General features: G+C 28.8%; 2 protein-coding genes across 27 annotated transcripts in view; both read left to right on the forward strand.

Annotated features, from left to right (window-relative positions):
- The window catches only part of LOC148234084 (coiled-coil domain-containing protein AGAP005037), a 278,647-nt gene that overhangs the window by 150,644 nt on the left and 113,883 nt on the right, over nucleotides 1-14,120 (forward strand). For 14 of the 26 annotated variants that reach the window (XR_015809854.1, XM_088187297.1, XM_088187301.1 and 11 more), the window contains 2 exons: nucleotides 8,245-8,416; nucleotides 13,357-13,555. Coding sequence is in view for 24 of the 26 variants with exons in the window: in XM_088187297.1 (XP_088043423.1) it covers nucleotides 8,245-8,416; nucleotides 13,357-13,555 (371 nt within the window). In the remaining 2 variants the exon portion in view is untranslated. Of the gene's footprint in view, nucleotides 1-8,244; nucleotides 8,417-13,335; nucleotides 13,556-14,120 lie in introns of all 26 variants that reach the window. The other 12 variants (XR_015809853.1, XM_088187296.1, XM_088187300.1 and 9 more) reach the window with 1 other exon arrangement.
- LOC148234087 (uncharacterized) lies at nucleotides 1,394-8,141 on the forward strand. Its single transcript, XM_088188365.1, has 3 exons — nucleotides 1,394-2,221; nucleotides 7,979-8,080; nucleotides 8,127-8,141. Exons 1-3 carry the CDS (start codon nucleotides 1,511-1,513, stop codon nucleotides 8,139-8,141), a joined length of 828 nt encoding a protein of 275 aa, XP_088044491.1. The 5' UTR covers nucleotides 1,394-1,510.

Raw genomic sequence — 14,120 nt, forward strand, 5'->3', positions numbered from 1 at the left:
TTCCTAATAATACAATAAAAAAAGTAATAAAATTATGGTTCAAACGACTTGCCGAGACCACTTTTTTCACGATTGCTTACTTTTTCAAAGCTTATACCAAGTTAAGCAGGTAGAAATACTCGCTGGATTCTATAAACGGATGTACGCCTCCCACTCTTCGCGCTATATCTCAAAAACGGTTATGGATACAAAACAAATATTATAACCAAACTTGTAGAAAATTTTATGCTTTACAAGTTTTGTTAAGCATCTAATGACGTGTGACGCATAAAATGCGAGATATTTGCAGAAAAACAAATTTTGTGACCTTTGACCTTTGATATCTTGATTAGCAGACACGATATTTTATGATACTTTTTACCCTGTCCTTAGAACATCAATACGAAAGTCTGTGCAAAATTTCAGCTTGTTATCTTTCATTCCGAGGTTTAGCCTTTATTTCGCCTTATTTGACTGGACTAATATTCAATATCGTTAAATATGGTTTGTTTTCTGCTCGTATGACTATTTCATCCCCAAGTTGTATGGTCTATTTTGAGGCTCATCCATAAAATCAAAAACACTAGAAGTATCTCGTGCATTGTCTGACATCCAAATATCGCCATAAATTGCACAAATATTTTTTGTAGCAGCTGTTGCATTCTTTTTCATATGAAATTCATACAATATAGTACTACGTAGATTTTTTCTAAAGGACAAATTTCTTTCATTATTTCCAAAGTGTATTTTTGTTGTTGTTAAAAAAAATTACTATTTAACAATCAATATAAATTGTATATTGAAAAAACGTCATTATTATTTATCATATATCTTTAGCATTATTACCGATACAATAAATTAAAGTGTCGTTTTCAACCATTTATTCCATTTTAAACGCCACGTGAATATACGCGCATCATTTCATATCTATACTTGCATTTGCGTCGGGTCTGAAACATCGTGCCGTTTCGTTTTGCAAGCGACGGCCTTGATGCGCGCGCTGTAATACCTACCACGAGTACCCTTACAAGTGAAGTGAAATTTGCGTTAAAAACCCCGTAATATATACATTAATGCAAGGTATTTTACATTTTTTCACACTGGTTCATATTTCTTCATTGTTATTTTTAATACACGCTAATTTTAATAAAAAGCTTTAATCAGCGATTTTGCGTATATCCTAGTGTACTGATTTAGTGAAATTTTCATCCCTTCTTCGTATTATTAAAAAGGCACGATACAATCCGCGTTCAAATATATATTCCGCGTTTGCATGCGACGGCCTTGGCGCGCGTGCTGCGACACGTACCGCGAGTTTCCTTATAAATTATGGGAAACTTTAACATAAATATTTATATATTGTATGTCGAATGCTATATCTGCTTAATGGTATTTTTTTTAATGAAAATTAGTTTGGGGTAAATGGTAATTTAAATAGAAGGTCCGCGATTGGATGGATTTTTTTCTTAGATCATTTTAGAGTTACTAAAATTTTATTTATTCATAATTAATATGGTAAGTAAAGTTCACAATGCGCCGGACCAACGTTATCAAGTTGAAAGTACCAACGTTTCCTATCCTATTTCATTTGCTAGGGCCAGACACGTGCAACGGCCTTGGTGCGCGCGCTGCCGTACCTACCGCGAGTACCCTTACCTGCAAATTCATTCGCATCTCGCGCTGCACGCTGAAATGCAACAGCATCCGCAGCGTACCATTTAAACGCAACAAAATGTTGTTCTTACACAAATGGATTAAGAGGTTCTCTGAACCTGAATTTGAGCCTTATGTGCCACCGGCTAATCCGAGACGTCCAAGAAGTCGTGGTCGTCGTGTAACTTTCGCTCATATTCACAATTGTCCTCTTCATCCCTACAATGTACGAGGCCTTTATTACGAGGCACTATCCCGAGGTCGTACAGAACTTTCCCGATTAGATTCTCTTCTTATGTCTGGCAATGGCCAGCGACTATCGTGCCACGTGGCAGCTGCAACCGGGAGCAACTGTCACGTGCGTCATCACAGCGCACCTTTTTCATCCCGCACGTTCCATCTTTCTTTGAGAGCATCACGTCAACGCTCGCAAAGTGCACCTCCGGATATCTTATTGGGAGTCCCGCTAGTCGGCGGAGTCACCCCAGAGTCATCACCCCCCGGCCAAACAAGTCCTGCAAATAACCAGGAGACAGAGAGCAAAACGACGCAGACACCAGAAGATGACTACGACTTTCTAGAACACCAGGTATTTACAATTAAATCAATTTACCACTTCTTAGCAGCATCTCAGACATCCGCTGCCAGCGATTAATCATTATTTATTTATTTCAATAAAATATTTTATGTTTTAGCTCTCATGTAAAATAAAATACCAAGCCCATCATATATTTCATTACAAAATAATAATATATGTTTCTTGGCACTTGTGACGTTGTTAATAGTACTTTAAAACCAGCCTCTATATATAATTTATGTATATAGAGCACGAAAGATACATTCACGGCTCAGTAAATAAAATACATTTATAAATAAATTTCAGATACGAGAAATTATTCTCGGGATAAAATACTATTTTGCGAAATAAGGTGAATTATTCATGCAATTTTATTGACTCTCTTTCTAATCTTTATTGCATTTTATTGATTTATAATATTAAGATTTATGTATTTTGAGGATATTAATAAATATTACTATCGTAGAAAATAGACATTACTAATTATATATAATATATTTTCGGCGTTGTTTATTATATGTCATAAAAATAAAAAGCGCACCTTCTTGAAAATACATATTCGTCAGTAATTGTTTATTTAAATTAAATTGCACAATCTGTAAATATAACTAAAACACATTCGTTAAATTACTTAAATAATAATATAATATTCTGGATAGTTGATTAAATATTATTTATTAAAATATTTTAGTTCTCATCTTTTTTTATTGTATAAATTATAGATTTATGTATTTTTGCAGAAAAGCGCATAAGCGACGGCTGATTTTTGTAATAAACATCGCTTTATTGTAAAATAAAATAAATTCAGTTTTCATAACCATAGCCATAATTGTGCTTTAATGTATATTATTCAGATAAATGTATTTTGACAGAAAATCACATTGCAAAATATTAATACTTTTACCGACGGCTAATTTTTGTAATACATATTCCAGCCGTATTATAAAATTAGCTTTCTTTTCATAGGACTAGGCCAGATTGTTAGTGTTATAGTACTTTAAGCAAGCGATCAAGTTCTTTCAGATATTCGGATTTTTTTTACTTAACCTGTATTTTGGCGTAGTATATTATTTGCCGTATTATTAAAAAGCGCATCTCGTAACTTCTCGGTAATCGTTATACATACCTTAAAATTATCGATTAATAAATTTTTAATTGAATTTAACTTACCATTTCTAAATAAATTTATTAATTTTCTCTCGAGGAAAAATATTATTATATGTAGAAAATTAAATATGATTTTAGCATATATTTTATATTTTTATGGAACAACTGCAAAAATAATTATATATAATATTTATGATTTATGCATTTTTGCAGCAAATCACATAGAAACTTATTGACGCATTAAGACACGGCTGGTTTTTATGATAAATATCACAACCTTAAAATAAAATAAGTGCAATTTTATTAGTAGTGCTTTAATGTATAATATATTATTTAGATGTATGTTTTTGGCAAAAAATCACATTGCGATATTTGTAATAAATATTCCAGTCGTATATTTAAATTAGTTACCAGATTGTTAATAGTATTTAGTAGAAAGCGATTGATTTCTTTCAGATATTCGGAAATTTTTTACTTAGCCCAATTAGCCGGAAAATTGAAAAGCGCATTTCGTATCTAATCAGTACTCATTATATCTTTATTAAAATTAATAAATATTATATAACTATTAATTTCAGTTATTGAGATAAATACTATTATTTGTATTAAATAAAATATTATTTATGCAAATATTCTGACGTTTAGCTTTTTATGGAACTTCTGCAAAGATATTAATGTATAATATTTAGATTTATGCATTTTTACAGCAAATCATGTGGAAAAATATTGACACTTTAAGCGACGGCTGGTTTTTATGATAAATATTTCATCTCTAAAATATTATAAGTGCAATTTTAATGACAGTAGCCATAATTATTAATAGTGCTTAAATGTATATTATTTAGATAAATTTACTTAAGCAGAAAATCACATTGCTTTTACCGACGGCTAAATTTTGTAATTAATTTTTCAGCTGTATTATAAAATTGACTCATTTTTCATAGTAATAAGCCAAATTATAAGTAATAAGCAAGCGGCTAATTTTTTACTTAACCTAATTTTTGGCGTAGTATATTATTAGCCGTAAAATTGAAAAGCGCATTTCGCAACTTATTGGTAATCGTTATATCTTTATTAAAATGAATAAATATTTTATAATTATCGATTATTGAATTCTGAATTTAATTTCACTTAGAATTTTTATGCATATATACTTTGAGCAAGCGATCAACTTTTTTCATATACATATCAGGACATTTTTTACTTTACCCAATTTTTGGCGTAATATATTATTAGCCGTAAAATTGAAAAGCACATTTTGTAACTTATCGGTAATCTTTATTAAAATTAATAAATATTTTATAATAATTGATTCATTAAATTGCTTTAGAGATAAAATATTTTTTTATATAAATAAAATATAATAAAATACTATTAGCTCCTTATGGAACAACTGTAAAGATAATTACGCATTTTTGCGGCAAAACACGCTTTAAGCGACGGCTGGTTTTCATGATAAATATCCTAACCTTAAAATAAAATAAGTTCAATTTTCATAACCGTAGGCATATTTGTTAGTAGTGCTTTAATGTATATTATTTAAATTTATGTATTTTTGCTGAAAATCACATTGCAAAAAAGCGACGGCTAACTTTTGTTATAACTATCCAAGCCGTATTGTGAAATTAGCTCACTTTTTATAATACTAGGCCAGATTGTTAGTTAGCAAGCGATTCATTTTTTTCAGATATCCGGACATGTTTTACTAAATTTATGGCGTAGTATATTATTTGCCGTAAAGTTGAAAAGCGCATCTCGTACCTTCTCGGTAATTGTTATATCTTCGTTAAAATATTTTATAATTAACGAATAATATTTTTTTAATTGAATTGCACTTACTATTTTTGCAGCAAATCACGTAGAAAAATATTGACGCTTTAAGCGACGGCTGGTTTTTATGATTATTATTCCAACTCTAGAATAAAATACTTGTAATGCGTTATCGTAGATTATTTAGATTGATGTATTTTTGCAGAAAATCATATAGCGAAATATTGTCACTTTTAGCGACGGCTAATTTTATATATAACGCCAAAATGTGGGTTAAGTTAGCTCACTTTTCATAGCCCAGATTGTTAGTAGTGCAATAGCAAGCGATCAATGACTTTTTTTTACTTAAACCGTTGTTTAGGTATAGTTTAATATTTGGCATAAAGTTAAAAAGTGCATTTTGAAACTTTCCAGCATATGTTAAATCATTATTAGTTATAATTCAATTTTTTACAATGCTATAAATTTTAGATTAAATAGCTTTAATCTACAATTTGTATTTATTATATAATAATAGCAGATTCGTAAAATTCGTTTTTGCGGAAAATATTATTTTGCGCAGTGGATAAAATATTATTATTGCAAATATTTTGTCTTTTAGCTCTTTTAGAGCTTCTGCAGAGATAATATTTAGATGTATGTATTTTTGCAGAAAATTACATAGTGAAATTAAAATACTTTTAGCGACGGCCTTAAAACTTTTCTTTTATAATCGTAGGCCTAATTTTTAGTATTGCTTTAACAGGCTACCAATTATTTTAAATTTCTGTACTTTTTTAATTAACCCATATGTTATGTCATCATTAGTAATTAATAAATATCTTAAAAATTATTCAATTTCAAAAGTTTCCATTGAAATGCAAGTACATTTTGTAGATATAATAAGAGCAGACACGTTTTATTGCTCTTGGAATAATACACTATTTTTTGTAAAGGATATAATATTTTAAATATTAATTTTGTAATAAATACTTTATCCTACGGTTGGTATATCCATCCGTAGAATAAAATAATCCAATTTTTCTAATCGTAGACTTAATTGTTACTAATGCTTTAAGAAAGTGATAATGTTTATTAAATATTAGGTCTTCTTTCCTCAATTTCTTTTTAAGGCGTTGTTTATTATTGGCCATAAGTTTAAAACCGTTGCATCTCAATTAGTAATTTATCACTAGTTTAAAATTACATAGTTTTTAATTTTGACTTGAATTGCATTAATATTTTAATAAATAGAACATGAGCTGTTTTGTTAAATTTCTTTCAAGATTAAATTATTTTTTATGTATAACAGATAAAATATTATTAATGGAAATATTTTTGGAACCCCTGTAAAAATAATATTATATTTTATTTATATTTAGGTGTATATATATATATATATATATATATATATATATATATATATATATATATATATATATATATTGCGGCTATATATATATACACATATCCTGCCGTAGGAAATATAAGTTCACTTTTTATAGATGTAAACATAGTCGTTAGTTATGCTTAATGCAAGCGAGTCATTTTGTTGTATGTCTATATCTAGACATATAACATAGAGTTGTATGTCTATGTCTAGACTTTTTATGAAAAAATATAAATCGCATCTTATAGCTTTTTATAATTAGAATAGTTATTTTAATGAGTGTGAAAGTATCTATTGAGATTTATTAGTAAGAGTTACAAATAGAATTGTATTTTGTGTAAAATATAAATTTCTATTCTTGAATCCAGAGGATCAAATAAAATATAGTCTCGAACAGCGTTGTCGTTTAAGTTGACTTATTATTTCAAAGTCTACTTTATATTTCTCAAAACATACGCTAATATTGAAAACCGGTTACACAAGAATAGTTATTATCAATAAGTTTATGTCGTCGATTCCCATCACCAAGTTTTAATACGCTGTTGTCACATTGCCTATTATTACTGTAACTTTTTCCTGCAAATGTTGATCGAAGAAATTCTTTATAAGTTGATACTTTAAAATATTTAGTAAAAAATCAAAAAAATATGAATGTAAATATCATATAAACTTTCTAGTCGTACGTAAAAGATTCTTCCGGAAAATATTTTTTGCATCACAATATGTTCAACTTAAGCTAGTTTTATTTTCTCGCTTCTTCAGAATTGAGAGTTCGCTTGAATGTTGAACGTCCTTTGTATCGTGAAATATCGCGCTCGAGCATGAAATTTACTTCGTATTTTACGTGCTACTAAATAGTATACTTTAATGATTAACTCACACTTATCAAACATCGAAATATAATATTGATGTAAAGGTACGTTTAAAATAAAGGTAGTAAATTTAAATACATAGCAATGGCGTTAATAAGTTCTTAAAATGAAACATAGATAAATCTATAAACGTATAAAATTAAATTTTCATTAGGCACACTAAATAAATTACAATATAAATTTATATTGTTTCGATATGAATAGATTCTTAATAAATTTTGCTCAAAATTAAACAATGCATACAATGACGAAACAGTTGAAAAGTCTGTGGTGGCCAGACTACGCCCGAGACGATGACCCCAACATTGGTGGTCGAAACGAGATGCGAGTAAGAAAACGCGCGATACGCAAACCCTCACATTTTAAAAAGTTAAGTTACATGTTAAATTAATTCGTTAAAAATTTAAACACAAATCTGACTTTTATAAACAATTTATTATTTAGCATACTTGGCATTAACAATGCATCAAGAAAAATATTTTTGCGTATCTTACAATAAATTTTGTCCCTTTTGGTAAGAAAATATAATAATTTATAATTGTGGCAGACATATAAATTAAACATTTTTAAATTGAACCTTTAAGAAAAATTGATTAAATATTATATGTTAATAACAATATTAATAATTTATGTATGTGCCTTCTCCAACAGTATGCCGAAGTAAATAGCATCAGCCCCATTTGTAATCGGGATCTTGAAAATGATTCTCGCCAATCGATCATTTACCACAATTGTCCCGTACATAATTGCAGTGTAAGTATTTATTAGTAAGTTGTGATTGATTTCTTTATTATTTCAGCTCTTTTTAATATAAATTGTGTCATGTATATTCGGTACACTCGTGTGAATGGTCTACTATATATCATTATTTTAATGTCTTATGCGTGTTTTTTTTAAATTATGGTTTTAATAAACAGGGGTCGCTTCCACGAGGATATCCTCCACCATCTTCAGCTATGCTATTCGACGATGATCCAGGAATCATGTCAGAGGTTGAGACCGCCTCGACTGGATTCCGCAGAGGTGGCAAACAACGATCTTCATTGCCAGTCGTCAGGACTCCGAGCAAGACACTGGAGAGACCTCTCGGTGAGTCAAGATAAATATATATATATATCGAAACGGTGTTTCTTAAACTACAATAAAGAAAATATTTAGGATAATTACTATCTACAAAATCACTTAAAGCATTTAAACAAATAAAAAAGTCATATATTTACAATACTCTGGAATCGAAAATCAAAATTTAAGCCGATATTGAAAATTGTTCTAAGAATCGTTTGCGCCAAAGGGAATTGCTTATATGCATTGCGGTTACCGAGAGCAAAGTGAATGCTAAGCTGCGTGCAGATTTTACCCGCGCCATTGATCAGACAAACTCAACTAATGGAATACAAAATTATTTCTTAAAATCAATGAATATGAGTAGGGTTGGTAAAAGTTGAAAGGAAGCATCAATAATACAAGGACAATCTTCTGTATTTTTAAAAATCATATTCAAATTGAAAAAGCTTTTTTTTATATGTCTTGGGTGCACAGGAACGGTACTTCTTAATACACATGCATTTTTGTATATGAACTATACTTAAAATAATTATAAAATGCCGCCATCAAATGAATCAGCCTTTCAACCCTTATCTCAAAACATAATGTGCATCATATTCAAGCTCATAACACAGTTTTGCTTCAACAAAAATTTGTTTAAATGATCGTTAGGAGAAAATTAAATATTCGAAGTCTCAAATAAAAAAAATAATTTTAATTTTAATTAATTAAATCTCGTAAGGTGAATCTTATTAGCTTATATCGAAATTCAGATATGTGCAAAAAAATAATTTTATCGTGTATTTGAGTCAACTAGAATCAGCATCGTTGAGTCAAAAGCTCATAAAAAATTACGAGTACACCAACTCGGGTCTATTATCTCTGTTTTTTTATCTGAGCTACCAGATGATATAGTTGAATTTTTGCAACGTCTAAAACATAATAGAACAATGAACATTTCAGCTCAATTTTACGTTTAGCAACATAATAATCACTATTTTTTAAATTTATTTTTTGAAAATTTAAAATTTATTATAGTATTCCCATTGATTTTCAAATGTTGTTCGAAAAACTATTAAAATTATCAACATAATTTAAATGCCAAGAAAACTCATTTTTACATACAATTTTACCTTTTATAATATTTTTGTAAAACGATTTACAAAACAGACGTTTACATATTGTCAGTCACAATATTTTAGGCATTGTGTTTCGTACTTTAATAATAATAACTTTAACAAATTTTATTTATTATATTTTACATTTTATTTTTTTGCTTCACAAATCCTTAAATTTAATTTTAATTGTCGAGTCAATATTTCAAGCATATAAATTTAAGAGTCATTCGATAACTACAGTTTTGTTTACCATAAACAATTTTGTTTTTCAGTTCCTAAATGAAAACTAAATTTTCCAAACACATAAACTAGTTATAAATACGATAGAAACGCTAGGAATATAATACGATTAAACTGGATATGTGATGCATTCTATGCATGGCTTGATTAATTAGATTTTCTCCGAAATGCCCTGAAATTAATAGTGCGGTTCTTGCTTCGGTGAATAGCTTTTACATAGGTATTTTTTTAACCCGCCGTTGGTCGCACGGCGGCGCAGCGCTCACCCTATCGGTTTTTTTGATGCCGTTTTTTTTGTATGAAACATATTAACTTGCGGGTCCCTCTACTTTTCAAGAATTATGTTTTCCTCAATATTGCAGGCTCAAACACGTGTTTACTAATTCGATATACATTTGGTTTTGCGTATTAGTTGTGTTATATCAAGGATTGAGAGAGAACGTTATTTACGTGGGCTAGATTCGTGCTGGAAATTTTATTTTTTGGTAGTTTCTTTTTTTTATTATTTACTTTTTTGTTGTAATTATTATGTTTTTAATTTATTTAATAAATATATTTTATTTAACTCTATTGATACATAGTATAAAAAAACTATTTTGAATTATTTTTTCGATCCTTTAGATAATTTAAACAAATTAAACAAATTTATCGCAAAGTTTGCAAATAAAAATATAGCAGTATTTAGGAGAGAAACCTGATACTACGATAATTCATTACCCAAAACTAAGTGAATAGAATCGTCCAAAATGTAATTTTTGCCCTAGGAAAAAAATCCCAAAATCACCATAAAATGCCACATGTGCTATAACCCAATATGCAAAGAACATTCATCGGCACTATGTCCAGATTGCATAACTAAGTATTAAAGTAATCAAGATCAAAAATAATATATATTTTTCCATGTTATTTTTAAAGTTTTAAACATATATCGAAAAAAAATTATATTTTTCTTTTAAAATATTTATTATTTTATTTTTCTTCTTTCGTTATGTAAATAAAGGTTTTAAAGAATTTATTTATTTTATATATACAACACTAAAATATACCAAAAAAAAAAAAAAAATTCGATATTTAAACTTGAAAACATAAAAAACTGAGAGGCGGCTATTCGCTCAGGCGCGACCAACGGCGTATGCAATACTCGCGCGACCAACGGCGGATTAAATTCACTATGGTTCGAAAACCTTAAATATAATTTCGTCGTAAAATATGTGTTTTAATAATTGTAATTTCCTTTCATTGATAAATATCAAAAAATGTTTATGTAGAGTATTATTTCCAAAACCTATTCATTTCAACGCCTACTTGAAAATCAGCATTCTTTAAGAAAAAAAAACAACAAGATTCTGCGACAAATTTAAAATGTATATATTATATTATATTATCATTATATTGATTAAAATCACAGTAACAATAGTAAAAACATCAGAAATGTGGAGATCAAAAAATACTAGGAATAAAAATTATGAATAGCAATAAAAACAAACATATTGTTTATCACCGATTTATCAATATTTGGTTCTATCTTTCGCAGTCAGTTTCTTTTTTAATTAACAGATTTGTGAACTCACGTTTAAAAGTACACAAATAAAATATTTTGTACTCTAATTTAGGATAAAATATATCTATCGTTTTTTTGTGTTTTAATTTGTCTCATTTGAATATATAATAAAAAAAATCTTATCTTTTTTATCATCGAAAACATATTTTAAAAGTTTCAGTACTTCATTTAATAATATCAAGTAACGGGTACCCGGTTCTTTTTATTTCAATATAATATTTAATTTTTTTTAATTAAACATCTGTTGTAACACGATTTTAAAGAAGCAAACTTCTCCGTCTTTTTTTTTATTTTGCAAAACCAATTTAGAGATTCGTTAAACCCTTCCGGGCAACGATATTTAGTGCTACCAAGTCCTTTAAAATCACGAGTAGGTAATCGAGGTATCGAAAAGGTAGAATGAATTATATTTAAAATTCAAGATAATTTAAGATAAAATTCAAAATCCAAGATATATAATATTCGTAAATACCTGTTTTTTTAATAAAAAAATATCCGAAAACCGGGTAATAAATTCGGACAGGTATTTGGATGCCCTAATCAAGTTGTACCATAAGTCTTTGCGTTTTTTATGAGTTAAAAATTAAAATGTGTAATACTTTAACTACGTTATATATTATCTATCTTTTTCTATAATTATTCTCTACATGTTAATCAATTTGAAGCAATAAATTATTTAATGTCGTTTTTCATATCCATATTTATTAAAGTATTTTTTTACTATGATGCTGTTTTTTTTAAGCTAGTAATTATTTCTAATGACTCATAAGGGACGCCAAAATATATTTTTATAAGCCCAGTATTTTCGTTACTGTGTGTTCTAGCTTAAAGATAAAATAGGCTTTGCATTTGGGTTAATAATTGTATCATAAATACTGAGGTTTGTAATGTCCACCAAGACACTAACGTCAGACTGTGGTACAGTCTTATAATTTTAATTTCTATATAATATATTATTTGACTTCATGCCCTTCAGCTTATTCAATAAATAGGTGCGCGACAAATAGAAAATAACTATTTCATTTAAAGGAAATTTTAAAAAACGTGATCGTGGAGAAAATTAATGTACAGTCGATTCCAGTTAACCTAATAAAATTAAATGGAAATGCAGATTGTAATTTATTTTTATCGCAATTCCAAGATAAAATTGCTCTTTAAACTCGTGAACTGGAAAATAATCTGAAACGACTTCACGTTTGCAAAGTCTCCAGCAACGACTTAATTAACGAGCAAAGCTTTCAAAATCCTTATTGACACGATAGAAATATTTTTGTATTCTCATGAACTCTTATATTGTATATCCTTACTCATTAAATGCGTCAAAGCAAGTTGTGCCTATAAGTTCTCGAATATTGCAAATCTTATCTAATAAACCATTAGTAGTTCGTCTTCAATAACTTTAGTAAAATAACATCGGAATGGTTATTAAAACGATCGAAATAAAATTTGTATTTATTTTATTATGATGTTTTTAATTGCAACAGTAAAAAAAATAATACAGAGAGTCTGAGTAAACATGCCATAAATCTTTGTTAAGAAAAAAATACCAAACTATATTTTAAGTTCACTGTGAGTTTCTTTTTATGCGGTAGATGCGTTCCACAAGATTAAAAAAACACAGCTTATGTTGAAAAATTAGGTATGCTTTCCAAAACTTTCCAAAATCTAATATATATTCAGAATCGCATAAAAATAATTCGGGAAAATAATAGGGTCTAAAAAATTCCTTCGAAATTTTAGTTATTAAAAGTATTTTTTTTTATTATTCATTACTATATTTTTTAACATTGGTCGATACGACTAGAAGGTAAATTATGTGCATCAGATATACATGTTAAAAACACTGGTTATACATCAGAAACTCTTAAATGTATTTTTTTAATGTGTTTCAAATATGGTAATAATCGTTTATATAAAAATAACTAAGTGATTGACGAGGACAGAACTATTTTAGGTTCTAGTCTTAAGGGACCATTTAATCTAAATTTGTTTTTTCAGCAGACATACATAGATTCGAAAGTAACGGTTTAACGTGGTCACATAAGATTGTTTGTATTTTTTTTCAGGTTTGGTATTCCTCCAGTACCGAAGCGAGACGAAGAGGGCCCTGCTGCCCAACGAGATAACATCCATCGATACTGTGAAGGCCCTTTTCGTTAGGAGCTTCCCCAAGCAACTTACTATGGAGTATCTGGACAGTCCGCTGGTCAAGATCTACATCCATGATTCATCCAAGGACATGTTTTACGAGCTAGAGGACCTGAGGTTAGTCCCGGGAGAGTCGAGATCATACCTACGACCGTATTTTTTTTCAATTATTATATTTTTTTATTTTGACAACAAAAAATACTCCAATCGCTCAAAGTCACGTTTTTAACCCTTCGATGATCGAAATGAGACGAGATATACGCATATTGTTTTTTTTTATACCAAAAATCCCTTATATTTTGAAGCAATTCAATGATTAAATTAAGTATAGTGTACTTAGGGTTTGCAATATTGCAATACCGATACCAGTATTGACCTTTGGTACTATCAGTATTACGAAATGAAATATCGGTAGAACTATTTTTTTTGGTTCCATTTTACCAATGCAAAAATCCCACCGACCGATATTTCGACGCATTTTTAAGAACAAATAATTTGACATGTTCGATATTTTTGAACGATATGCGCAACGTGTCAACATACAATAAATAGATTTGATTTACATCAGGGATGTATTATGGAGTTCTAAATGTCTCATTTTGTATGATAGGGATGGCTGGTGAAGTGAAAACAAAAGCATGTATTGCATACATAAAATTCTTTCTATTTGTGCTTTTTCATC

This window comes from Plectrocnemia conspersa, unplaced genomic scaffold (genome assembly GCF_051122295.1).
Source record: "Plectrocnemia conspersa isolate PC_06_02 unplaced genomic scaffold, ASM5112229v1 ptg000006l, whole genome shotgun sequence".
Taxonomy (NCBI): Eukaryota; Metazoa; Arthropoda; class Insecta; order Trichoptera; family Polycentropodidae; genus Plectrocnemia; species Plectrocnemia conspersa.